The 27,799-nt window shown below is 53.4% G+C and overlaps 1 protein-coding gene across 1 annotated transcript in view; it reads left to right on the top strand.

The window, feature by feature from the left end:
* MYO5C (myosin VC) overlaps positions 1–27,799 on the top strand; it is a 96,074-nt gene that overhangs the window by 26,619 nt on the left and 41,656 nt on the right. Inside the window, exons 9-19 of the mRNA XM_062204777.1 lie at positions 2,609–2,715; positions 5,738–6,003; positions 9,351–9,432; positions 12,098–12,238; positions 14,457–14,582; positions 16,655–16,738; positions 19,358–19,492; positions 19,900–19,997; positions 21,614–21,700; positions 22,198–22,309; positions 23,054–23,265. Of these exons, the coding sequence (XP_062060761.1) occupies positions 2,609–2,715; positions 5,738–6,003; positions 9,351–9,432; positions 12,098–12,238; positions 14,457–14,582; positions 16,655–16,738; positions 19,358–19,492; positions 19,900–19,997; positions 21,614–21,700; positions 22,198–22,309; positions 23,054–23,265 (1,450 nt within the window). The remainder of the gene's footprint in view (positions 1–2,608; positions 2,716–5,737; positions 6,004–9,350; positions 9,433–12,097; positions 12,239–14,456; positions 14,583–16,654; positions 16,739–19,357; positions 19,493–19,899; positions 19,998–21,613; positions 21,701–22,197; positions 22,310–23,053; positions 23,266–27,799) is intronic.

Here is a 27,799-nt window from a genome sequence, read left to right as displayed (position 1 = left end):
GGGGACAAATCAACACGAATCCAAGTCCTAATGGGCATGATGCTAGGAGGTACCATCTCTGAGACTCAGTTTTCTCACCTATAGAATGGCCATCCACCTTCCTTTCATGACCCCTAACTGGAAGGGAGCTGTGTTTAAACGAGCTCCTGCCACCTGGCTGGCCACACAGCAGGTGCTAGGTCAACATCACCCCCTGCCTTTCTCTCTCACTTCCTGTGTTCCCTGTTGCCCAAGCTGAACCACCCAGTGAGTAAAATAATCTCCTCTTCCATGAAACCCTCCCTGATTCTAAAAACCACCAAGTTGCAGGAGTCTTTGCCATGGCCTCACACAAATTACATCACTGTCACAAGGTTCCAGACAGCAGAGCGGGGTGAGGCCTGGCTCTAGCCCTGGTCCCACTCCAGGCCTGGTCCTGCAGACAGAGCTCCCCAGAGAACAGACCAGTGCTTCCCACAGCTGGGCCGGGGAAAGAGACTGGGGCAGCCACACCTCCCTCCTGCCAGACAGAACCCCAGGATTCCTGGATTCCAACGGACTCTGTCCCCATCCTCTTCCCAACAAGAGTACCATGTCAAGATGTGGCCCCTGGACCTCTCAGCTGATGGCCTGTGCATTGGCAGTTATGCCTCAAACTTAGCACTTAATTATCAGTTGTCATATATTCTCTTCTCCTTTTTTTCATGTGTCAAGACACCAGCCTGTGTCCGTGATAATGAAAACAGAGTTATTCCGATGAACTAGTGCTGTCCCCCACACTTTAGTGGCTTCAAATGACATTTCATATGAAGTCTCCTGATTCCTGGTTGAACAGGCTCAGCAGAGTGGGTCACACTTGGGAGCTCTCATGGGGTGGGGGCAGGGCAGGGACTGGGTCCTCTGATGGCTGCTCCTTTCCCCAGGCTGGGCTGGCCAGAACCACTGCTGCCCCCTCTCTCCAGATGGACTTGAAAAGGCAGCAAGTACATGGATTCTCATTGAGTTGAAGTTCTCTGTATAGTTTTGAAGTGTTTTAGATTTTAATTTTTATTCATTGTGTGTGTGTGAGTGTGTGTGTGTGTGTGTGTAAAAGTGAGAGAGAGAGAGAGAGAGTGATCGAGCTGCTAGTCACTGGTTTACTTCCCGTATGCCTGCAATGGCCAGGGCTGGGCTGGGGGCCAAAGCCAGGAGCTGGTCAACAGGGACTCAACCCAGGCCTCCCACATGGGTGACAGGGACCCAGTCACTTGAGCCAACACCACTGCGTCCTGGGGGCTTGCATTCACAGGAAGCTGGAGATAGGAGCCACAGGTGGGAGTGAGACCCAGGCACTCCAGTATGGGACGTGGGTATCTTCACCACTAGGCTAAAGGCCTGCTCGCTCCTTCAAACCTTTTGGGATTTGGGTTTTATTCCATCTTTGCGGTAGAGAGGACAGGGTGGGTTCTGGAACTGTCGAAGCACGTGACCTGCCTGCTAATAGCGTCTTCCAGGTCTCATTGAGAAGTGTGGTGGCGGCAGCAGCTCTTCAGGACCTGCTACATTTTGCTTGGAGGATGTGGTGGGAGGCACTGCACTATCATTTTTTTTCCTTTTAAGATTTATTTCTTTCTTTATTTGAAAGAGTTAGAGAAAGAGAAATCTTCCATCCTCTGGTTCACTCCTCCAATGGATGCAGCAGCCTGGGCTAGGCCGGGCCAAAGCCAGGAGCCCAGAACTCCATCTGGCTCTCCCAAGCACTTGGGCCATCTTCTGCTGCCTTTCCTGGCACATCAGCAGAGAGTGGTATTGGAAGTAGAACAGCTGGGACTCGAACCCAGAGCTCATACAGGGTGCTGGCATTGCAGGCTGCCACTTGACCTGCTGCGCCAGCCCTGGCACTGGCCTCATTTCTAGTTTCCATTCCAGTGTGGACAGGAAAGCCAGATGCGGGTGGGAATGTGCCCACCCCACCTGCCAGGGTGTCTCCATGGGGTGGGGAACATTTTTTTCTGCCAAGGGCCACTTGGATATTTATCACATCGTTTGCCGGCCACACAATATAGATCTATTGAGATTTGTGTCCCGCCTACGGTTGCCTTGACAGGGCCAGACCTGATGATTTCATGGGCCTCACCTGGCTGGAGGCTGGACGCATGCCATGCCTGTGTCCAAGCGCTAGCCTCATGCCGTGTCACTATGGCGCAGTGATGGGACCCGGCCCACGTGAAGCTGAGCTCCCAGTGGGAGCCCCCCCACTACAACTTGCAGGGATCCCACACAAAGCCCTCCTGAGCTGCAGGTTTCTTTGGTTTTCAGTTCCTGGAGATGTGCTCAGCGTGTCCCGTGTGCATAGCTTATATTCCACCTGCGTCAGCCAAGGTCCCAGCGGGAAGCACAGGGCAAGCTCACAGAAGGACCGCAGAAGGGAGGGTTTATTTCTGAAAGGACCAGCTGCTAAGACAGTGGGCCCCCGGGGCTGTCCATGCACAGGGCTGCTCCTGGAGCCCCAGAGGAGAGCAGGGTGAGGCCAGTACCGGGCCCGGAGCGGCGGCCCTGATGGCGACGAAGGTGCCTGGGAAGAACCCGGTGCTCACTCACTGCGGAGAGCGGAGACGCAGTGCTCCTGATCGGGGGAATGTGTTCCCAGGTTTCAAGGAGGATTTCCAGATGGACGTTTTTAAGATCCTGGCAGCCATCCTACACCTGGGCAACGTGCAGATCGCCACAGCGGGCAACGAGAGGTCCTCAGTCAGCGTAAGATGCACGCGGATTTTGCCCTTCCTGGGCCTGGTTGGGGGTCACTGCTGGGCCTGGGGGTCACTGCCTGGGCCCAGGGGTCACTGCCTGGCCCTGGGGGTCACTGCCTGGCCCTGGGGGTCACTGCCTGGGCCCTGGGGTCACTGCCTGGGCCTGGGGGTCAGTGCCTGGACCTGGGGGGTCATTGCCTGGGCCCTGGGGTCACTGCCTGGGCCTCGGGGTCACTGCCTGGGCCCAGGGGTCACTGCCTGGCCCTGGGGGTCACTGCCTGGGCCTCGGGGTCAGGGCAGCACGGGCTCCTGGCTGAGCTGCCTTTGCATTTTGCGCCAGGCACAGGTGGGCACACTGGGCAGACTGGTTTAACAGGAAGGAGGAAGCAAGGGTTTCCCTGGGTCACCTGCAAAGAACAAAGCTCCTTGGGCTTATGAAGGGTTCAGCTTCACCGAACCTGTGTCCAGTAGCTTTTCTCTCTGAGGGTGACGTCGAACCTGCTTTTGCATGGGTAGAGCTGCAGTACAGTAAGTGAAGAGTTGTCCTGAAGCAAGGTGAGCAAATGATCATAAATTTGGTTTTCCTCTCGGAAACCAGGTAGTCGTTAAGAATAAGACACAAACATATATAAGCCAAACAGATATACACAGAGAGTGACCATCTCAAAAAAAATAGTAGAGAGGAGTGGGCGGTGCATTCCCAGTGGATTTTTCTTTAATTCAGCAGAAGGTATGGGGTGTCTGCTACGGATCCAGGGGAATAGCACTGACCGTGCCTGTAGGCGGGGGAGCATGCGCAGAGGGAGCAGCAAGTGGAAAGACCCAGGCGGGCGGTGGTCTTTGAGAAATAGCCGGGAAGCCAGGGTCTGCAGAGTGAAAGGAGAGGGTGGGGATGTTGCAGACCGTGGAGGACCCTAAGACCATGGGCAGTCTGAAGCAGAAGTACCCCTCCCCATTCACCAACACCCCCCACCCCTCCGTGAATGCTGCCTGCTTCCTCTCTGGGCGTGGATGCCCATGGAAGTAGTGTGACAGATTTTTCTGTTAATGCACACTGAGGGCGTGAGGGTGTCTCCTGCAACAAGTGGTATGAGGAATGGGTCTCGGTGGGAGGAGTGTGTTTGGTTAGTGTCAGTGATGTCCATGTCAGGAAGAAAGCCATTCCGTAAAGAAGAGCTCGCACTCTGTGCAGTGGGAGCTCAGGGTTAACGTGGCTGTCTCCATCAGCCCCGGCTGCCGTCAAGAGTGCCAGGAGCGTGTCTACTCAAGTTCCCTAGGCTGGAGGTTTGAGGCCACGGGGCCGGCGTGGTGGGGTTTGGGGCAGGGCTTCTAGATGGCCTGTTTGTCACTGTGACCCTCCCAGTGGGGACAGAGCAAGCTCTCTGATGCCTCTTCTTAGAAGAGTACTAATCCCAGCCTGGAGGCTGCCCCCTGTGGACCGTGTCTAGCCCTTAACCACACCTGATGGCCACATCTCCAAACGCCATCCCACTGGGCTTAGGGCTTCTGCGGGTGACTCTGGGGAGGACACGAGCGCTCCCCGTGCCACGCTGTCTCTTTTCGTGTACCCCAAGTAACTGATAGGAACAGCTGGGCATTCTGTGTAGCCGGTGATGCCCGGATCCCTGCTGCCTGTGGCTTAGGGGGAGAGAGCCAAACAGAATGGGCGGCTACCACTTGGCTCAGTGGTTCAGTCCTGTTGCCCTCTGACCAGGAATTGATTCTCCTTCAGCGCTCACATTCTGTCCACCCCATGTCCAGGCAGAGCCAATCGACTCCTGAGCGACTGGGCAGTTGGAGGGTGGCGGTAGGCCTGGGGTGAGCAGGCCATGTGCTTGAAGGGGCACCTCCCCTTCTGTTTCCTTGCTCATTTGCCTCAGCACTTGCTTTTTCTTCTCAAACTCCCGTAGACTAAAATGTGATTTCTACCCAACACACACCATCTCGCTGAGCGCTGTCACCGGAAGTTTGTCTGAAGGCAGCGTTTTGGAGGACGAACTAAAACTGATAGATCAAAGACCCTATGGAAAGCATCCTAAGCAGCTTGGTGGGGCGTTACCAGTCTTCTGCTTGCTGCTCTTAGCCCTGTCATACACACGCCAACCATTTGTGTCAGGAGCTTGAACTGTTGGACAAGTGAACTTGAATGACGCCATCATCTTACATAAGCAAGCTCACTGGTGCCCCTCTGCAGCACCTGTGTTTCTGACCCAGAAGATGTGAATCCCCTGCAGATCCGCACCCCAGTGAGGAGGGCAGGCACATCAGAAACGAGCCCCTGCGATCGCAATGTGGGCAGGAGGGGTGCGGGAGGGGAGCGAGGAGGCAGCGACCTCTTAGGTTCCTGCCTGCTTTTAAATGTGACCCCCTGGCTTCCCGGTTGGCTGTCGGGGGGCCCTGGGGGTAAGCCCGCCCTGGAAGTTCCCCTGCTCAGTCACATGGGGCGTCACAGCTCCTTGCCAAGTGGCAAGCTCGTCCACACTGGCTGATGCAAAACTGGAGCAGCTCTTCCTGCTCCTGTGCATTCAGGAAAGTCCCCAGCACAGCCCTGTGACAGCTGAGAAGCTGACCCAGGCAAGGGAGCCCCACAGGTTCTGCCCGGCAGTGACTCCTGGCACCTCCAGACCAGGCCACCATGGGAGGAAGGGTGGGACGAGTGCACCCCTGAGCTTGGGGTGATTCAGCAGGGGGTGTAGAGAGGGCGTGCGGGGGGAGGTGGGGGGCGACGGCATCCATGGCCTTTATCACTTGACCGTTGTTGGCCAGAAGGACAACTTCCGTAGGACCCAACCCAGGACTGCTGGGAGTTAGTGCAGCACTGGCTGTCCAGGCTCAGGGGCAGGGTGCGTGCTGTGTGTTTACTCCCAGGACCAACTCTGTCTCCTGAGGCCCGGTCATCCTCAGACCAGCTCTGCCTCTTCTCTTACACGGGCCTGAGCGTGGGCCCCAGGTGCCCTGGTCAGGTGGGGTTGGGGGAGGATGTGGCTGGTGGCCGGGCGGCCCAATGTGGCTTGTGCTTCTTTTTGAAGGAGGAAGATACTCACCTGCAGGTGTTCTGTGAGCTCTTGGGCCTGGACAGCAGCCAAGTGGCTCAGTGGCTGTGTAATCGCAAAATCGTCACAAGCTCTGAGACGGTGGTGAAACCCATGACCAGGCCCCAGGCTGTCAACGCCAGGGACGCCCTGGCCAAAAAGATCTATGCGCACCTGTTCGACTTCATTGTGGAGAGAATTAACCAAGCGTTGCAGTTCTCAGGCAAGCAGCACACTTTTATTGGTGTTTTGGACATTTATGGGTAAGATTCTCCTCGGTGAGCCCGTCTTTCCTCATGTCGATGTTGGGGTATCTTTAGATGGCGTCATTGCTGATCCTTCTCGGGTGCCTCTCACGCATTGATAATGGCCAGCAGCGAGAGCGCCTCCTAGGCCGGATCCCGTGCCCATGGGTTTCCATTACTTCTCGCTCAGTCCTGAAACAGCTCTATAATTATACCCATTTTGGAGATGGAACGACTAAGGCTTAGAAAGATTCAGTAACTTGATGGAGAACCCAGCACAGCGTGAGGTTCTCACCCACCTCTCTCTCCCCAAAGGCCCGCTGATGCGTGGAGCTGTCACATACCCTTCCCGCTTTATGGGGGATGTGACAGTCACAGTGGCCCCTGGCCTCCATGGCCCAGCCCTTGCTTGCTCTCCCAGGGCCAGCCCTGCTTTCTCCATGGGGATAGGGGAAGACTGGCCCCAGGAAGGCATCACAGGGCCTTCGGCCTGCACTGGAGAGTCTGAACCCGCTGTGGCTGCCCGCAGGGGAGGCGATGGGAAGAGAGTGACAGCCAGGCTGCTGGTCTTTCAGCCAGGTGGAGAGAGTCTGTTCCTCCCGTGGCTGTGGCAGATGAGACAATGGCATGAGGGAGTTACTTTGTTTAATCTAGATTCTGAGTTCATATAGCTCAGAGCTGCCAGTGTCTGTCAACAGTTGTAAAAGGCTCAGGCATTGCTGGGCGAGTTATTTACCTTGTCTCATTCCAAGGCAAGATGGGAGTGACTAGTGCAAGTTTAAGTAAACTGCAAATATTAATAGTCTGCTTCAAAAACCGTCTCTTTGAGTGTGGTGGAAATGTTCTTTTCTAGGTTTTGAAAAAGGCCTCTATACATAACCGCCCTTTGAGGCTATGTCATTTCATATTTTTATCCAGCAAGTATTTCTGTGCCAGGCTCTGTGTTGAGGGTGATGGGTGAATAGAATACACACTTGGTCCCTGGCCTCTAGACTTTAATTTTAGGTGTATTGGGGAGAGGTGGGGGGCAGGTAAGTAGAGGTGGGATGATTCCTGTGAAGGGAATGGGAGGGGCATGTGCTGGAGGTGAGCTGGATGGAGACAGCAGGTGCAGGGAGCAGCAGGTGAGGAGCTGGCACCACTAGAATTAGGAGTTTGAATTCACTGGCTTAGTGGACAAACATGAGCTAAGAGTATTTATAAATCCACAGGGAATTGCCAACTTTTTAAAAAAATAATTAATTTATTTGAAAGGCAGAATAATGAGAAAGAGAGAGAGAGAGAGGTCTTCCATCCAATGGTCCCCCAAATGCCGGCAACAGGTAGGCAGGGCTGGGCCAGGCCAACTGCAAGAGTCCATCTGGGTCTCCCGAGTGAGTGGCAGGGGCCTAAGTACCTGAGCCAGCCTCTGCTTTCTCCCAGGTGCACCAGCAGAAGCGGATTAAGAAGTAGAGAGTAGCCAGGAACTTGACCTGGGCACCCCAGTGTGGGATGTGGGTATCACAAGTGGTAGCTTAACCTGCTGCCCTGTAACACCTGCTCCACTGCTGAAATATATTTAAAATGTTAATTTAAAAATGAAAGTCCCCCTCCCGACATCTAGCAGTAGCATGCTTGCTACCTCTCACGGCTCAGTGTCCACTCCACAAAACGCTAAGCTCCCCTCCAAGGAGCGGAGCCATGGCTGGTGACCCGTCCTCCCCTGCTTGTGCCAGCGGCTCCCTTCCAGGTTGGCCCCAGCCCAGGCACTTCTGCAGCTCGGGGGGGGGGGGAGGGTTGGGAGAGCAGAGGCTGAGCACCGTGGGCCTGAGACCTGGCAGCATCCCTGAAAGCGAGGAAAGCTCTGCCCACCGAGCCCACGCAGGCTGTGAGTCCCCGGTTGCCGTGGAGGCTGGGGCTCAGAACCCTGGGGGTGAGCTCCTCAGTGCACCGGTGGGGAGACCCTGACCAAGGCCCCGCACGTGGGCGGGTGACGATGCAGAGGAAGGAGCCCTGAAGGCATTGGACAGCCCTGGGTCTCCTGTGGGCTGTTGCAGTGGACGTGGCCTCTGGTGCTCGAGGCCGCCGATGCAGGCCTCTCCGGTGGTTTTGAACTGCAGTGCCGAGTGCACCGGTGTTTGCCAGTCTGCCCTGGTCTGGAAGGCCCTGTGCTCTGCCCCAGTGGTGGGCTTCCCAGGACAGCGAGGCCCTGTGGGTGCCCCTCCCCCAGATCCACACTGGCCGACCCCCTGAGGGGACAGCTGGGATGCCCCGACTGCGGGGCTGTGAAGGTCCTGCTCTCGCTCCCTGAGTCACTGGAGCTGTCTAGAGGACAGAACGGGCCCTTCACCTGTCCACTACAGGTAATGGCTCAGCCAAGTGAGACCGCGTCCTCCCAGGGGACCAGGGCTGGTGCTGGCGGTCACCTCTTAGAATCAGGGCACTGAGGATCAAGGTGCCTGGAGCTGGGGTCCAGTTGGGTGTCGGCACCACCTGCTGCGGCACCTTGTCCTCTGCCCCCCGCTGTGATGCAGGGCCACCCCACAGGGTGGGGGGAGGGGAGCGTGTGCACATGCTGAGACCTCCCAGTGCTTGGCAGCTTCCTCCCAGCAGGTGCACTCCCCTGGCCAGTGCCTTGTTAGGAGCCTGTGCTCACAGGGTGTCGTCATTCTTCCAAGAGGCCAGAGCATCTGGCTTCTCTGGCGAATCTCATCTGATGTCCCGGCCTCTGTTCCTCCATGGCCACCATGGCAGCTGCCCCTGAGGATGCCCCCGTTTGCCATGGACTGCACCCCCTTCGCCACCCTGCTGCTTCCCATTCCATCACCTGCCTGGCTTCCCTGCCTCTTGAGTTTGTTTGTAGTTCCAGAGTTAGAGAGAGAGAGGGAGGGAAGGAGAGACTGAAGGTAGGGGTGGGGCCGTGTCTGTCCTGCACCTGTGGGGTCAGCCGGGCTGGGGGGGCTGGATGACCTTGCCCTGTTCTCCCTCACTGTACACACAAGCATCAGACAAGCTCACACCTGTGTTCTGCCACAAGCTGAGTGGCCTTAGTTAGGCGAGGTCCTTAACCTCTCAGTGCTCTAAAGCGAGGATAAAAACAGCGATGCCAGTGTTGCTGTGAGCATTAAGTGATTTGCCACCTTGTGATGTGCTCATTTCAATGCCTGGCTTGGGGTAGGTGTTTTACACATAACCGGATAAGGAACAATGCCACGTAGAAACTCACTGCCCAGATAATAAAGCCAGAAGCTCAGGGCATACATTCACAACTTGCAGAAAGCAGCAGACTTTTAAGCTATGAAGTTGATCAAAAAACTGCACACCCATAAATGAATGCATATACCCTACTTCCAGTTACATTTTAATTTGCTAAAACTGCATTTCAGTTTTGAAACCTTCGACGTCAACAGCTTTGAACAGTTTTGCATCAATTATGCTAATGAAAAGCTGCAACAGCAATTCAACCTGGTAGGTGACTCTTCTGCCTTCTCGGCACTGGCCCTCGTCCCTGTGCGTGCGTGAACGTGCAAAAACACTCCTCCCACTTCCGATTTCCTGATTATTAAAGGAGCGGCAGGCCGAGCATGGCGCCATCTTGTGGTTCTACTGTGGAACCGCACCCTCCCAGCTCCCCGTTCGTCGCTTGGGGCTTGAGTTGATCACGCGCCACCCTTGCATGCAGTTTCCCGAAGGCTCTGCTTTCTTGGGAGCCTCTGTATCTGTGCCCTTGCTGTGCTCTCGGCTTTGACCCTGGCGGAGTCCTGCTTGTCTTTTGAGATTCAGCTTCCCTGAGCACCTTCCCGGTGCCTCCCTGTCCCTTCCTGGTTAGGAAGCCTTCCCGGGTGCTCGCCTGTATCACAGACCTGTGATAACGTGGAATTATCACTGTTTGCACGGGGTTCTCCAAACAGACCTGGTCGCCGGGAAAGCCCAGCCTCGCCGCTTTTGGTGCACTCTGCCCAGTGCCTACTGCGACATGTGCGACACTGAACAGTGCGTACCTTGTGGGATCCAGGAATCGGTCTCTCCAGTGTTAACTTAGAACCTGGCGCCTTCCTGATTTGGACCAGATATGCCCTTTCCTGGGAACACACAAGAGCTGGATTCCAGTTTCTCCCCAGTGGGAAGATACGTTTATTTGAAAATGTTGCTGCGTATTAAACACAACTTTCACTTCTCAGATAAATTCCCCAATGCAGCAACTTTATTGGACCTCTGACAGTGCAAGTGCCTTGTTCCTAACCCGAGATGGGCGAGATTAGATGTGAGCTGGATATCGTCCTGTAGCGGCTCTGCCGGGAAAGCAGCCTCAGAGCGGTCATGACAGCTTCCTTCCTTCCTTTGGCTGCACCTCTGCAAAGCCACGCAGAGCGCTAAGATGCTCTACGAACTCAGGTGTTCCTCCCCTCTGCTGCCAGTCCACAAGCGAAGTTACACTTTGACGACCTAAGAGTCCCTCCAAGGAATGGCTACCCCCTGGCTGAGGTCCAGCATCGAAACTTGTTCTCCCTGACAGCCCCTGTGAGAACACAGCTGCCGTGGGCGAGAGCCTGGGCCTCTGCTCTCACGGAAGTGGGTTTGGATCTCCACCTCACCTCCTTCTCCAGGGACACCTCGGGCTCTGGGAGGCTCAGTCTCCCCATTTTAAAAATGAGTCACTAGAATCTGGCAAATACTGTTGAGAAGAGGCGACCAAACACCAGGTCCACCCAGTAAATCTCTTTCCTTTTCCATGCCTTGGAATTAATCCAGGTATGGGGAGGAGAATTTCTCCCATTGCTCATTTCTGTTCCTTCAGCATTCACAAGGGTTTCCTGGAAGTTTAGCCTTTGCTAACTGCAGCTGAGGGTTCTCCCAGCACGGAATCAGCATGACTCACGCGAGGTCGCACTGCACCTGCCGGCACTGCCCGCCCCCTGCACTCCAGGCCCTGTTCTTCCCCAAGGCACTCGGCCAGCTCCAGTTCCAAGGAACGCGTGGGAGACTCTGGGCTGAGGGTGTGCAGCAGGGGCTGTAATTCTGTTCTTTTTCCTGCCCTGCCCTTCCTCTTCTTCCCTGCCCCCCCTTTCTTTTTCCTCTTCTCCTGTTCAGGTCACCTGTCGAAGTGCACACCCCTGGGGCCATCAAACACCTGCGCATACAGCCTCAGGGGCACTCCCCACCCTCCAGGCCTGCACCCCTGGCTGCTGCCAGCCCTGCCCTGGGTGTCAGGGGCTCAGCAGGAACAGGCTGAGAACCAGACTCACCCGTGCCCCTCTCAGCCTGCTCACCCTCGGTGCTCCTCATGGGTCAGCCACCATGCTTGAGCCTGTGTCTGGAGTGTGACACACATCCCATCCTCTTCCTCCTCCTCCTCCTCCTCCTCCTCCTCCTCCTCCTCCTCCTCCTCCCAGGTCCTCTCGCTTGCCTCCTGCAGGCTGCTGACCACAAAGAGCGCCGTGCTGAGCCTGCCTGTTCTCCAGGCCTCCAGCCTTGCCCTCTTCAATGGCACCCCGCCCCCAGTCTCACCCTCGGAGGGTCCTCACTGCCCCTAGGAAAAGACCACAGGACCTGATGTCCCCGGAGGGGGCACGAGGCTCCCACATGATCTCCCCTCTGTTGTCGGCTGTGGCCTCGTCTCCTCCTGTCCCAGGGTGTGTTGTTCAGCCACCTGTTGAGCTTCTGAGCTGTTCCCGCTGGGGTTCTTCTGCAGGAGGCTGTTCTTGCCTCTCCCCTGCCTGGCCACCCGCCTGCCAAACTCTCCTCCTCCTCCAGAGGGAGCCTGTGCCACGTCTTCCAAGAAGCCTCCCTGCTACCCTCACAGCCCAGCAAGTAGCAAAGGCCTCCAAGTTGGGTTCTCATCCTGGCCTGCAGCCAGCCAGGCTGCTCCAGCTGGAGTCTGGGCGTGTCCCCAAGCAGCACTGGGGCAGAGAGTGGGGAGCAAGGCAGGGCTCCGGGACCACGCTGGGTGTGCTAGGAGGTGGGGACCCACTCAGACCGGGGAGGGGGTGGCCTGTGCTCCGGGGTCCCCCTGTCTCAGCCTGCACACTTCACGGCCACCATTGCTGCAGGTTTTTCCAGACACTTGTGTCCTGCTGTTCCGAAGCCCTTGGTAATTCTGGCTCTTCTTTCTGTCTTGACTCTGGCTTCGCAGCATGTCTTTAAGCTTGAACAAGAAGAGTATATGAAGGAAGATATCCCTTGGACTCTGATAGATTTTTATGACAATCAGCCAGTTATTGACCTGATTGAAGCAAAAATGGGCATTTTGGAGCTGCTGGATGAAGAATGCTTGGTAACTTTTTCAAATATTTGGGTTCTCTTTCAACTTCTAGAGCCTTGTTTATTGGAAAGGCAGAGTGAGAGAAGAGGAGACACACAGGGAGAGATCTTCCACCCTGTTTCACTCTTCAAATGCTCACAACAGCCAGGGCTGGGCCAGGCCGAATCCGGGAAACTAGAACTTTGGCTGGGTCTCCCACATGGGTGGCAGGTGCCTCCCAGATACATTAGCAGAGCGCTGGATCAGGAGCGGAGGTCAGCCTCGAACTAGGCACCCTGATGTGGGCTGCAGCTTAACCTGCTGTGCTACAGCGCCTGCCCCACTTTTATAAGCTTCTGAGTATTAACAGGTGAGCGTTTTGTCAAGTGACTTTATGTTTGGAAGCCTCCTTACGAAGTCTTGCAGCGTTGCCCACTTGGTCGGCAGGAGCCTCAGAGGGCTGCGGACCCTCCCGCCCGGAGCACTGCCCCTGGGCAGCGCACACCACCTCTTAGGTAAGACCCAGCCAGGAGATGGCCCTTGAGGCTGTCGCCAGGTGAGTGTAGGGGACCATGAAAACAGCAAGTGACTCCGCTCCAGCTGTTACTGAGTCATGAGGATTGATTTCCTTTACTTCCTGTTCTTGTGAGTCACCCAGGCGGTGCGGCTGCAAAGCCAGCAGCCTGTGCCTGGAGAGATGTCCCCGGGGACTTTCTCTGCATCATTTCCCTCTGGGAGGGGTAACATTGTCTCAGGGCAGCCGGGCTGTGGCCGCAAGAACAAACAGCCCAGGAAGGTTCAAGGTGTGTCATTTGATGCTCAGTCGTGGAATTTCTCCCATTTCCCAAGACTTATTTGTATAAAAATCATCGTCATGTTGAAAGCTCGTGGGTGATTTCTCCCTAGAATTCTCCATTCCGTGGCTGTACTCACAGATTCGCCTCTCTGGGGCCACCTGTGTTTGTCCAAAGGACAGGTGTCCAGGCCCAGCATTCTGGAATGTTCTATGGGGGTAGGGGTGCAGAGGCCAAAGGAGCCCCTAGGAAGTGCTTGTGTCCACTTCCCCCACAGGTGACCACTGTCACAGTGAGGCAGTGCGGGGGTCACTGAGACACCCTGGGTGCTGTCAGTCGCAGGGTCGGGGATGAGTGTAGTTAATGGTTTCACATTCACCAGAGTTCAGGGGCAAGTTTTGCACTAACTTAGTTGCAGAAGTAAGGCAGGAGGCGGTTAGGCAGGTAAACCAACGAAAATGGTTCTCCTGAAGGGATGGGGTTGGAGGGCTACGTTCCAGTGCAAGGAAGAGCTATGTTCACGGAATGGAATGCGTGCTGTGTCTTCCTGACATAAAGTGCTGCCTATCTTACAGAAGTAAAATTCTTCATTTTTAAAAAAGATTTATTTACTTGAAAGGCGGAGTGACAGAGAGGCAGAAGCAGAGAGAGAGATCTTTCATCCACTAGTTCACTCCCCAAATGGCCTCAATGGCTGGAGCTGGGCGATCTGAAGCCAGGATCCTGCAGCTTCTTCGAGGTCTCCCCTGTCGGTGCAGGGGCCTAAGCACTTGCCATCTTCCACTGCTTTCCCAGGCACAATAGCAGGAAGCTGGATTAGAAGTGGAGCACCAGGGACTCGTATGGATACCAGCACTGCAGGCTGCAGCTTTACCCGCTATGCCTCAGCACCGGCCCCAAATTCTTCAGTGATTGTATGGACATCTCCATGTATCTAGAATGTTTTATTGTTCCTAAAGGACATTGATAGGCCTGCGTAAAGATCACTTATTATATACAATTTTAATTTGTTGATTATTTTAAAATTACTCTAAGGATTGGTAGGATAAGGGACAGATGTGCTTAGAGGAGGCCTCCGGTCTAGAGCAGTTCCCTCCGAGGTGCCAGGTCACCTGCGTTTTTGGAATTAGTGCTTTTGGTGGATGGCGTTTGGCTTAGCGGGTAAGACACCCACATCCCATAATGGAGCACCTGGGTTTGGTAGCTGCCTCTGACTCCTGACCAGACCCACAGGGTCTCTGCCACCCATGGCCGAGACTAGGACTGACTTCCTGGATTGGGCTTCGGCCCCCGCGCAACCCCGGATGTTGCAGGCATTTGGAGAGCGAACCAATGGAATGGAGAGCGCGCGCTCTCTCTCTCTCTCTGCCTCCTACAAATACATTTAAGGAATTCTTGCTTTTCTATTTTTTAGTTCTAGTTTTCTTACTTGCTATTTGGTGTGTTTTCTTTCCCAGTTACCACACGGAACTGACGAAAACTGGCTTCAAAAGCTGTATAACAATTTTGTCAACAAGAACGCTCTGTTCGAAAAGCCTAGAATGTCGAGCACATCCTTCATCATCCAGCACTTCGCTGATAAGGTACGGTGAGCGCGCCGAGCCACGCCGTCTGCCCGGAGCTGGATGCGCCTCCAGAGGGGCAGGCAGGCCGGGGAGCTGCACCGTCAGACAGCTCGGGCTTAGCCTGCAGGTTGGAGGCAGGAGCATGCGTGTGGCTGTCTCTGGGTGTGTGAGGATTCTCTTGTTTTAATGACAAAATACTGGAGTTCCAGTTGTGCTGCGCTAAAGGTGAGTGTTTGGCCGTGGGTCTCCTTCCCGACTTGTTGTTTCCTGTGAAGTCGTAAACCTCTTAGCAGTTAGTGTTTGCGATGCTACTGGGCTCATCGAGGCAGCGTGACTGTTCCCGCGATGAACGCTGTGTCTCTCCCGGAACTTTCTGTATGTTTTAGAACAGGGATGTATTTATTGTAATAACAGCATCAGTTAAGAGGATGGGTTTTCTAGGAAATACTTCTTTTCTTTTATATGTGTCCTATGTGTTTACTAAACAAACACAGCTTTTATTAAAAGAAATTGTTTTAAAAATCACATTATAGAAGAAACAAAGAAAAATCGCCATGACTGCCTGCTGTGAAGGCACCGGCTCATCATCTTCTTCGCCTCCTCCCCTCTGTCCACTCCCAGCTGAGTGTGGCTCTCGTGGCCTGCCCAGGGCCTAGGGACCAGGAAGAGCTGTCACTCAACCAATGCAGATATGAGTACCCTTGTCAGATCTGCTGCTCCTGCCCCAGGTGGTGGCAGCGGCCTAGAGAGCTGTGATCCCCCTGTAGGCTCGAGGCATACTATTAAATGAGATAGAACTGAGTACTTAGGGCTTCCCAGATGGGCTATAGAAAAGGTGCCCATGGAATGACTGGTGCTGTCAAAGTACACGCACCAGTGGTTGTCTTTTAGAATGTCAGGGTTCTGGTCTCATAGGGAGAAGGAAGAAAAGACCAGATTCCACCAGTAAACACGTGGAGGTCTGTCTAGTTCCAGGGTCTGTATGTTGAATTCTCCCACCTGCTACTTCCAAGAAGCCCCTCCCTTAAAAGAACAAGCAGCGTTGTGGATGGACAATGGGTGGGCGGGAGTACACTGCGTACTGTAGCTTGCAGGAGCTTCTCCACAAAGTTGGCCCCAGGAACGGAGTCATCTTGAGGACAAGGCAGCCGTGCTTGAGGGTGGCGACCCCACCCACTGCCCCTCCCTCCCAGAGTCCCCAGCTGCATCCCTGTGCCAGGGCTCCCCCCCCCTCCCCCGGCGCACCTTCCCTGTCAACGCTGCTGGCTCTCACCACCATTCTAGAAGATGTACCAGTGTCCACACACTCCCTCCACCGGGAGTGCCTACACACAGCCGGGGCTCCCAGTTCTTACCCACCAGCAAGGACACCCTACCCATTGTGGGGAGCAAAGTGAGCCCAGATGCCAGCACCCACAAAAGCCTGTTTGCTCATAGCCAGTTTTTTTAAAATGAACTTTCTCACAAGTTTTTGTTTTTAACTTGTGAAAAACACCCATCACGAATTAAAGCCCACAACCCCAAAACATGCCCTGTGGGGATCTGGACGTGAGCATCCACCCTGGAGGGACTCTGGGAGCCTCACTGATCAGAGAGGCTTGCAACTCTCCAAGTTCTAAATGAGACTCGGGCAGGACGAGCACCTGCCCCGACCCCAACTCGGAGGGCTCAGTGGCCCTTGAAAGCCCGGCGGCCAGCTGGCCAGTTCGTCTTTCCTTTCTACCATGTTAGTGCTGGCCTAGGAGCACAATTTCTCTCTTCTGGTGGCTTCCAAGGCAAATTGGGTGCCGTGAGCCAGCTCTTTGTTGTCACCGCACATGCTGCAAGGCACAACGGGTCACCTGGGGCCAGAGGGAACCCACAGGCCAAGGCAAGGTGGCCCGTGGCTAGCGAGACTCCAGGCAGGGGAGGGCCTGGCTGTGCGTCGGCAGAGCCGTCCCCAGCTTTCTGAGCTCACATACTGTGAGCCTACTGTGGAAAACACAAGGGAATCTTTTGGGGCGAGATTGCCTTCATAGCCTCTTTATTCCCCTTTCTTTCCAAGCAGCTAAATGTAGACGCTGTCTGCTGTGGCCTCTCTCTCTGCCCAGGTGGAGTATAAATGTGAAGGTTTCCTGGAGAAGAACAGAGACACCGTCTACGACATGCTCGTTGAAGTCCTGAGGGCCAGCAAGGTTGGTGAGGCCTGGGGGTGACTGCTGTTACTCACGACGTCACTGACAGTGACGTGGATTGGCATGTGTCGCAGAGAAGAGTAACAGGCATGCGTGTGCACACCAGAGTGTGGCAAATGGTCTGGGCACTGACAGGTTGCAGCTCAGAGTCCAAAAAGTAAGCATTTGGGGGCTGGCGCTGGGGCATAGTGGGTAAAGCTGCTGCCAACATCCCATATGGGTGCCAGTTTGAGTCCCTGCTTCTCCACTTCCAATCAAGCTCCCTGCAAATGGCCTGGGAAAAGCAGCGAGGGATGGTCCAAGTGCTTGGGCCTCTGCACGCACATGGGAGATGTAGAAACAGCTCCTGGCTCCTGGCTTCAGCCTGGCCCAGCCCTGGCCATTGCAGCCATTTGGAGAGTGAACCAGTGTATGGAAGACCTCTCTCTCTGTAATTCTAACTTTCATATAAATAAATAAATTGGTCTTAAAAAAGCATTTTAGAATTGAGATGACAATAGATTTCTTTCTCTCTTTTTTTTTTAAATTTATTTATTTGAAAATCAGAGTCAAAGAGAGAGAGAGAGGTCAGTCTTCCATCCGCTGGTTCACTACCCAACTGGCTGTAATGGCCAGAGCTGCGCTGACCCAAAGCCAGGACCCAGAAGCTTCTTCTGGGCCTCCCATGTGGTTGCAGAGCTCCAAGGACTTGGGCCATCTTCCACTGCTTTCCAAGGCCACATCAGAGAGCTGGATCGGAAGTGGAGCAGCTAAGTCTTGAACCAGCACCCATATGGGATGCCGGCGCTGCTTTACCCAATACACCACAGTGCCAGCCCCGGCAATATGTTTCCAGCATCTGGAAACCTTGTAAATCACTTTATACAAAACCAGAGATCAAATATGCAAATGACAGAGGGAAGGGCCAGATAACATAATCAATGGGGTGGGTGGAAATCATAATTCATGTTTTGTTCATTCATTACCACATATTTATATACCAGCTACCTGTGCCAGGTATTGACCTAAATTCTGGGGATATAGCAGTGAACCAGGCTGGTTCTGGTTCCTGGCCTCATAGAGCTCACATTCTAGAGTGAGAGAAGTATGAGGAATCCCACCCCTCAACAACAACAACAAAAAAAAACAGGGAGTGAGGGGTGTAGGAGTGGGGCTGCTGCTGTAGCTATGTAAGGTTCTGGAGCACTCGGCCCTGTATGATGGATGGTGTCACCAAAAGACTCACTAAGGCTTTCTCTTTGCCACCTCAAGCATTTCACTATTAAAAGATTAAACATTTTGGCTGGTGCCGTGGCTCACTTGGCTAATCTTCTGCCTGTGGCACCGGCATCCCGGGTTCTAGTCCCAGTTGCTCCTCTTCCAGTTCAGCTCTCTGCTGTGGCTGGGAGGGCAGTGGAGGATGGCCCAGGTGCTTGGATCCCTGCACCCAAATGGGAAACCGGACCCGGCTCCTGGCTTTGGATCGGCGCAGTGCCGGCCATGGTGGCCATTAGGGGAGTGAACCAACAGAAGGAAGACCTTTCTCTCTGTCTCTCTCTCACTGTCTATGACTCTCTCTGTCTCTCTCTGTCTCTCTCTCTCTCTCTCTAATTCTGCCTGTCAAAAATAAATAAATAAATAAAAAGATTAGACATGTTCATACATAACCTTCGTTTTTGCGATGATTTTGTTACTACATTTGTTTCTCCTCTTTTAAGAGATCCCAGTCCTTTGCTGATGTGCAGACTTTTTGACAGTTTCCCAGATGAGCCTGGGCACTTGGCACTAATGATCACAAATAAAGCCCAGGCCATGACCACTGCAGTTATTAAATCCGACTCATAATAGGGCGTTCGCCCTCAGTGTGGCCTGCCTCTTGTCTACATAAGTGGCTGACTTGATTCGTTCATTATTCACTCAGCCCCATGCTTACCCTGGCATCCACTGTGGAAAATGAAGGCAGAACCTGTCAAAGCTCAGATGGTCTCCAAGTGCACCTGCCAATGGAGATGGGAATTTCAGATTCATTCATTCCCCAGGGCCATGCAGGGTGTATTAGGCAGGGTTCTGCCAGGAAGGACACTACCAATGTCTGCTTTAAAAGAACAGAATATGAGATTCACTCTGAGAGAAGAGATTTCAAAAAATAAATGGGGCAAGGCAAAAAACATAAGGTACCTCAAAGAGGTACACATCAAAGGCGAAGAGAATCCAGCAAAGCTGGGCTTCGCTTGTGTAGGGTCACCAGGGAAGGTACAGTGAAGGGGGTGGGACTGGAAACTCTGAACAGAACCCTGATTGACAAGTAGGGGGTGGGTCTGCAGGGACAGGAATGTGGGTGGGAAGGCGGAGAGACAGAGTGGGAGCCCAGACTCCCCGTGGGAGTTGTAGCGTTTCTGCTCTCCACAGACAGGTGTCCCCGGAGGGTCTTCTCTGTTCCCACTCCTGGGAAAGACGCCGTGGCTCATCCCTAGAAAAGATGACCTTCCTGTGTGAGAGTTGGCGGGAGAGAGTGGCTGGGGCAGTCGCTTTAGCCACTCTTGGCTTGGATGGGCTGTTGTGAGCATTTGTCTGGTTCATACCAGCTGAGGGCTGTGGGCCGATGATTGTGGACACTGAAGTCTTCTCCGTCCCCTCCAGTTTCATCTCTGTGCCAACTTTTTCCAAGAAGATCCGGTTCCTCCTTCCCCGTTTGGTGCAATGATCACAGTTAAATCCGCAAAGCAAGTCATCAAGGCCAACAGCAAGCATTTCCGGACCACAGTCGGGAGCAAGGTACAGCCAAGGTGTCCAAGGGCGAGGGTGCCGGGGGCCAGGCCAGGCCCCAAGGACTCACATGCCAGGCCTGGGTGTGGACACTGAGCCGCTTCCAACCCAACAGACGCACAGATGAGGGCAGCTCCTGGTCGTCTCCCTCAGCCTTAAGGCAGCACACACTGAGCACACTGCCCCCTGCCCAGCACCGCGATTTACCACGTTCCGAGCTCTGGGAGGGTTGGACAGAGCAGTGTTCTGTCCAGAGCAATAGGATGTGCTAATGAGCACCGTCATGGGCTGAAGCTTTTCCTAGTGGGTGTTTGTGGGGAAGTCAACCTTTCTTCTTGCTGTGCTGGGCTCCCTTTGCCTTGGCCTCAGCATTGAGTCATCTCCGAGCGATGCTGATCTCTGGCCCTGTTTCCCAGTTCCGCAGCTCTCTGTACTTGCTGATGGAGACCCTCAACGCCACGACCCCTCACTATGTCCGCTGCATCAAGCCGAATGACGAGAAGTTGCCGTTTGAGTGAGTGTCCTTGCACAGCATAGAGCGAGAACGCTGTGGCAGCAATCTCTGTGTGGCGCTGGAGAATTCGCTGAGAGTTGTCTTGAAGTCTCTTGGGTTACTGGGTTTCTTCTTTCTTTATTTTTGGCTCTTAATTGGAACTTATTCAACACTCTCCCAAACAAAAACAGAGTATACTTTGCAAGTACACATAGAACATGGACCAATGTAGACCATATGCCAGGCCAGAAAAGAATTCTCAATAGGTTTATAAGTACCAAACTCATTAAAACTTATGTTCTCTGACCACAACAAATTGAGTTAGGAATCAATGGTATGAAGCCACCTGGAAAATTTCAACAATTCAAAAGAATGCTGTCCTTTAAGTAAAGCGTTAGCACAACCCCTCTGGCCAAGCCACCTCATCTGCAGGGTAAGCCTAGAAAGAAGAGTCTACAACTAAAAATCACTCAGCTGATGAAGCCAGACCATTTGCTTGAATATAGGAGCTTGTGTGAGTTTGTAGAAGAAAGGCTGGAGAGGGTTAGAGATTTGTCCCCACGCGTGGTGGCGTGAGACTCTGGACTGAACATTGGTGCCCGTGGGGGGATACACTGTGATGACTATGTCTGAGAGTCCCCAGCAGGGTCAGACCTAAGCTGGAGAGCCACCTCGTGGGTGTTTTGTAAAGGAAATTAAAGCACCAAGTGGGCTCTTGTGTCAAAGAACCCCAAAGCCCAGGTCCTCTCACGCCATATGCAGCAGGCCAACCACTGACGCCCCAGCCAGGGGAGAAAGTAGGTGTTGAATTGCTGCACGCAGGCAAGGAGTTGGGCAGCCATCGCTCAGTTCGCAGACTCGGGTTAGAGGTGGTGAACCTCACAAACAGGGTGGAGCAGTGCATGATTAATTTGTGTTCAGGTCTCTGCTCTGTCCACAGCATTCATGGCTCCTCTTTGGTCAGTGATAGGAGGCCAGCAGGTTCTTCTGAAGAGGCTGTGATGATACAGTAGGCACTGCTCTGTCTGGGGTCTCTGGGTAGATTGGTTATTATTTTGTGTGATCAGGGTCTGGGGTTCCAGGGAAGTTTCTCAAAAGAGAGTCTAGATGTAGGTGTTAACTCTAGAGGGGATCACTGAATTCTGAGTTAATCGAGTGACCTGGGGTCTTGTGGAGTTGGCTGATCCTTGCACCTCCTATAACTTAGTGAGCCTGACTTTATTTTGTAAGGAGTTGACTTGAATCATCAAAGTGAAGATAGAGAAACTGTAAGCTAAGAGAGAAAGAGGGGGCCTGAGGAAGTCTACATCAAAGGCCTTGGCACTGGGGCTGTTTCCCTTGGGCCGACGAGCTTCACATTTCTTTCCATTGACTGTCGTCAGAAGGCCCCCCCCAAGGCCATCTCCACCACCAGGCCCTCTCCCTGTCACTTTCCGCATATCCCTACTCCAGAGGCACTGCCTTCCCTGGACGCTCACCAGCTGTTGATGCACCTGCTGAGTGCTTGGCATAGGGAGCACAGGATGGGCTCCTGCCATACATGGCAGCTCACAGCCCGGGCAGGTGCACTCCACCTGCTTCTGGGCATATTTGTCAATTACGATGTCTTAGCACATCACGAAACCATCTCCTTTAAGGTTTGACTCCAAACGAATTGTGCAGCAGCTGCGAGCCTGCGGCGTTCTGGAAACAATTCGCATCAGTGCGCAGAGCTACCCTTCCAGGTATGTTGTTGGTCCTTGCTTTTTGGAGCAAAAAGGCCTGGCTTTAGTCTGTGCTGAGAACTGAGGGTGTGCCCGCCATGTTTTTGGTTACACATTTCTGGTTTCCATGAGGTGTTCCCAAGCTTCACTCTGATGGTCCTGTGGGAAGACCAGAGAGGGGGAGATATGGGCTGTGTGGGGGACAGGGGCCATCATCACCCCATCACTCTATCTCAGCTGCACATTATGGTCCCCGGTGTGCTGGGAAAGGGAGCTGAGGGTAAGGAAGAGGCTGATTGTTGGGCTAGGGTATGATAAAAGCAGTCCAGGAGCAGGTAGGTGGTGAGGGTGGCCTTGGTGGTGTCCAGGGTGTGGGAGTCTTAAAGGTCAATGCCATCATCACCAGAACAGACCCCATCCCTCCCCCCACAGCAACAGCAGCAGCAGCTGCTATGTCCACAGATACAGGGAGCTTCCTGGCTAGCGCAGCTGGCTTAGACCCCGCTTCGGTTTTCCAGGTGGACGTACATCGAGTTCTACAGCCGCTATGGTGTTCTCATGACCAAGCGGGAGCTCTGCTTCAGTGACAAGAAGGAGGTGTGCAAGGTGGTTCTGCACAGGCTCATCCAGGTCAGTCCCCCTCGCTGCTGGCATCACAGGCTCTCCCCAACAAGCACAGCCCCCAGTGTGTGTGTTCATCTTCCCCTCCCAGTCCTGAGTGCCTAAGAAGAGAGTGCGCTCCAGGCGTGCATATGCGAAGGTGAGGGTAGCAGCCAAGCTCTCCGGAGTGTGAGCTCCCGACAGCAGGAGTCTCCTGTAGCCACCCACATGTGAACCCCAGTGTCCCCCAGGGTTCTCCTGTCCCTGTCCTTCTCCCACAGTCTAATCCAGTCTTCTGTGGACCTGGTTTATAGGATGTAAGCCAAGTGAGTTCCAGATGTGAACCCAGTGAGGATGTAGATTATCGCCAAAGTGATGAGTCATGGTGAAGAAGTTACAATGGCCAACAAAAGTGACGAGTCATGGTAGGGAAGGTATGACGGCCAGTCAGAAGGACAGTGAATGGAACCCAAGACGAAGACAGACTTTTTCCAGATTCTACTCTCAAATCAAAGCACGGGAGAGGCCCAAGTTCTCCAGCTGAGAGCCACTGAGAACATAAACATCCCTTTTACAGCCGGTTCCTCACCCTACGTTCCAGTTCCTCCTCCAAAATGCTTCAGATAACTCTGAGAATAAATTTCTAGACCATAATTAGAATTTCCTGCTTCATGTCAAAAGTTTCTGAAGCCTTTGGCTCTGTCAGTGTCTTTTGCAAATATTATGGAAAATCAGAAAAGCTCTATTTCTGATGATTTCATCTTTCTCCTGTAGGATTCCAATCAGTACCAGTTTGGGAAGACCAAGATTTTCTTCAGAGCAGGACAGGTGGCGTATTTAGAGAAGCTCCGGCTGGATAAACTGAGGCAGAGCTGTGTGGTGATCCAAAAGCACATGCGAGGCTGGCTCCAGAGGAAGAAGTTCCTGCGAGAGCGCCGGGCTGCCCTGACGATCCAGCAGTACTTCCGGGGTCAGCAGACCGTGAGGTGTGTGGGGCGGGAGGGCTGGGCTTACTGCACAGCGCCAGGGCGAGGGTGCTGGTAAGGACGAGGGACCTTTTCTTTTCCCCAGGCACAACTTTTTAATTTTTTTTCTGTTTTTTTGTTTTTAAGTCAGTAAAAGAAACTGGGTGCTAGAAGCTGCCGTGGTCTAAGGAGCAGCAAGTTTGTGCATGCTTCTTTTGTTAGTTTAAATATGTTTAAATGATCACACTGCTGGCAGACCTCATTTGCATGAAATTCTGCACCATACATACTAATTGTAGTAAAGTTATTTACCCACCATCCGGGGTGGGGGGAATTGCTCTGGAAGATAATTTTCATTGGAATCTAACCAAACTTCGTTAAGTGGATTGTGACAAGATTATAAATGATATGAAAAATAACATTTTTTAAAGATTTATTTTTATTTATTTGAAAGAATTACAGAGAAAGGTAGAGACAGAGAGAAAGGTCTTCTATCTGCTGTTCATTCCCCAACTGGCCACAGTGGCTGGAGCTGCACTGATCCAAAGCCAGGAGCCAGGAGCTTCTTCCGGGTCTCCCACGTGGGTGCAGGGACCCAAGGACTTGGGCCATCTTCTACTGCTTTCGCAGGCCACAGCAGAGAGCTGGATGAGAAGTGGAGCAGCCGGAACTTGAACCAGCGCCCATATGGGATGCTGATGCTTCAGGCTAGGGCTTTAACTTGCTGCTCCACAGCGCCACGGGCCCCTGAAAAAAAAAAAAATATTTGGCCATCAACTTAAGAAAATAGTTTGCCTATACAAATTTTTGTACTTTTTAAAAAGGTGATATAATCTACTTTCATATGGTCCTCAGAATTAAAGCGTGATGAAGAGGAAGGAAAGGAAAAGAATACAACTGAGTGCTAAGGCAGAATATCTTGCCAGAAGTAATGAGGGTAGGCTGGCGCTGCGGCTCACTAGGCTAATCCTCCGCCTGCGGCGCCGGCACCCCGGGTTCTAGTCCCAGTCGGGGCGCCAGATTCTGTCCCTGTTGCTCCTCTTCCAGTCCAGCTCTCTGCTATGGCCCAGGAAGGCAGTGGAGGATGGCCCAAGTCCTTGGGCCCTGCACCCGCATGGGAGACTAGGATAAGCACCTGGCTCCTGGCTTCGGATTGGCGCAGCACACTGGCTGTAGTGGCCATTTCGGGGGTGAACCAATGGAAGGAAAACCTCTCTCTCTCTCTCTCTCTCTCTCTCTCTCTCTCTCTCTCTCACTTTCTCACTGTCTAACTCTGCCTGTCAAAAAAATAAATAAATAAATAAATAAATAAATAAATAAAGAAGGTATACACTAAATATCAAGTGCAGAATTTCATAGGGCCAACAAGATAACAGTCTATTTTTCACTTACACAGGCGAAGTGGATTTTGCAATTACCAGTTGTGTTAAATACACCAAATAAAACTCCTAAAATTGATACTATAAGGCACCACCAAGTTTTCCAGGCTGCAACTGTGCATAATTTTAAAATAGTTTTCTTAAATTTATTTATTTTTTAAAACATAACTGGTATAATAGCTCAATAGAATAAGTATTCCAGATTTGGGGAGGGATGAAGAAGGAGATACTCAAAACCCTTCACCGAATCCCCCCAACTTGATCATCGTGGATTAACGATGTGCTTTGTGCATGTGGTTAGTCAACAGCACCGGCCTGTTGGATCTTTCTTGGATCTTTCAAACCAAGACAAGGGACCTTGATATCACTTCTGGAGCACAGGTGTGGGAGGAGCAGCCCCTCTGGGGATCAGGAGCCTCTTGAGGCGAGGAGGGTGCGGCCCTTGGGAAGGAGATGCTGACTCTGCCTGGGGTCCCCGTGGGGCAGAGCTGTTGCATAGGACCCTGAGAGGACGAAGCCCAGGTCAGGGTGGTGCTACAGAGTCAGCGTTCCCAGCGAGACCAGGGCGAGGGACCCTTCCCCGAGAGCTGAAAATGCCTGAAAATGCCACCCTGACCTTGCCGTCCTTGGGGATCCTGAGAGGCCCACTGCAGGCCTGTGGTCATCCTGTGACTTTCTGTGGCTTTGGCCCCCCTGGAGGGCCTGGCACGGTGCGTTCCCAGAGGCCGCGCTGCACGGGCCCACAAGGCAGGCAACCTTCCCACCTACGCTGCATGTTTCTGAACGGCTGCCCCAGCCCTGCCTTGGGTACACGGGGCAGATGAGAAGGCAGGTGTTGACAGGTCAGCCTGCAGCTCTGAGCCTGGTCTTCTGCAGTGTGGGGCCGCCTTCCAGCGACACCTGGGCTGGGCACCTCACACGGTCAGGCTTGTTGCCTGCGCCATGTGCCGGGTTCGGTGGATAACAGCAGTCTCCAGGGCAGGAAGCTGCAGCTGTCTTCTACACCAGTCCCACACTGCTTTCCATTCGGAATCAGCCAGATCTCATCATTCTACCCCTGCTTGCCTCTTGCGAGTGCTCTGCTCATTCCATCGGCGCCTTTACCCTGGCCTAGGCCTCCGCCACTGTCTGCCTGACTCTCACCAGCGTGGTCCTCCACTTCCGCCTTTCTCTCCAGTCTTCCAGAAGCAGGGCCTGGTGGAGCTACCACTCTGCTCCTGCCTTTGGTGCTCCAGTGGCCCCTGTTTCCTATAGAAGAGCGGTCCTCCAGGCCTTCGCCTGCATCCACAGGCATCAGTGTGTTCATAAGGGTGGGAGCTCCACGAGGGCGGGACCATAGTTGTCGGCCTCCCCCAGGACCTAGCACAGTGGCCACCACAGAGTAGGTGTTCAATAAATAAATGAAAACTTACTCGAGAGGCAGAGAAACAGAGCAAGGAGGGGTGGGGAGACAGACAGACAACAGAGTGATACCCCTTCTGCTGGTTTACTTCCCAGATGCCCACAGTGGCTGGAACTGGGCCAGGCCGAAGGAAGGAGCCAAAACACAATCTCAGTCCCTTACATGGGTGGCAGAGCCTCTGCCTGCTCCCTGAGGGTCTGCATTGCTGGGAAGCTGCAGTCAGGAGCCACAGCCAGGCATCACACTCAGCTGCTCTGACATGGAATGCAGGCACCGTAACCAATGGCTGATGCCCGCCCCAGTTCCTATGCTTCTAAAATAGGAGAGTCCCCACTGTTTTTCTACCTGCATTGACTTAATTACCTCCAGGTATCCTATATTCTAGCAATTCCAAATCCCCTTTTTTCATTTTTAAAAATTTTTATTTCTGGCCAGCGCCGCGGCTCAGTAGGCTAATCCTCCGCCTTGCGGCGCCAGCACACCGGGTTCTAGTCCCGGTCGGGGCACCGATCCTGTCCCGGTTGCCCCTCTTCCAGGCCAGCTCTCTGCTGTGGCCAGGGAGTGCAGTGGAGGATGGCCCAAGTGCTTGGGCCCTGCACCCCATGGGAGACCAGGAGAAGCACCTGGCTCCTGCCGTCGGAACAGCGTGGTGCGCCGGCCGCAGCGCGCCTACCACGGCGGCCATTGGAGGGTGAACCAACGGCAAAAGGAAGACCTTTCTCTCTATCTCTCTTTCACTGTCCACTCTGCCTGTCAAAAATTTTAAAAAAAATTTATTTCTTTATTATTTATTTCTTTATTATTTATTTGAAAGGCAGAGCAATACAGAAAGAGACAGAGCCAGAGAGGAAGAGATATCTTCCATCTGCTGGGTCACTCCCCAAGTATCCACAACAGCTGTTGGTCCAGGCTGAAGCCAGGAGCCTAGAGCTGTATCCAGGTCTCCCACATGCACAGCAGGGAAGCAAGTACTTGAGCAAACACTTGCTGCTTTGCAGGGTATGCGTTAGGAGGAAGCTGGATGTGAAGTGGAGCAGGGACTCAGACCCAGGCACTCCGCTATGGGAGATGGGTGTCCAAGCAAGGTCACGACCACTGTGCCAGACAGCCACTACCAAATTCCCGTCATCTGAAAATCGGCACTGCTGGGTCCCCGTGCCGTGTCCCATGCTGGTGCTTTCGCTGTCTACAGAAATGCTGCTTTCCATCAGGGCCGGCTCACACGTCAGCTCTTCCCAAGCAGAACGGCTGTGCTTGTCCTGTGTTCCCGCTACAGATCTAGCTAGCAGCTATTTTGTTTTTCCTCTTTCTTAGCCATTTGTGAACCTGTCTGCTCCGTGACACCGTAAACTTCGCTTGGCAGGAACTTCATATTTTCCACCAGTTTTTTTTTTTAAGATTTTATTTATTTATTTGAGAAGTAGAGTTACAGACAGTGAGAGGGAGATACAGAGAGAGAGGTCTTCCATCCTCTGGTTCACTTCCCAAATGGCTGCAATGGCCGGAGCTGCACTGATCTGAAGCCAGGAGCCAGGAGCTTCTTCCGGGTCTCCCACACGGGTGCAGGGACCCAAGCGCTTGGACCATCTTCTACTGCCTTCCCAGGCCACAGCAGAGAGCTGGATTGGAAGAGGAGCAGCCGGGGCTAGAACCGGTGCCCATATGGGTTGCTGGCACCACAGGCAGAGGATTAACCTACTGCGCCACAGCACTGGCCCCCCACCAGTTCTTTAGACAAGGATCCACAAGCTTTTTCTGGGGCTGAATGGATAAT

Source organism: Lepus europaeus, chromosome 11 (assembly GCF_033115175.1).
Source record: "Lepus europaeus isolate LE1 chromosome 11, mLepTim1.pri, whole genome shotgun sequence".
NCBI classification, from domain to species: Eukaryota; Metazoa; Chordata; class Mammalia; order Lagomorpha; family Leporidae; genus Lepus; species Lepus europaeus.
This window is presented reverse-complemented; position numbering and strand designations above follow the sequence as displayed.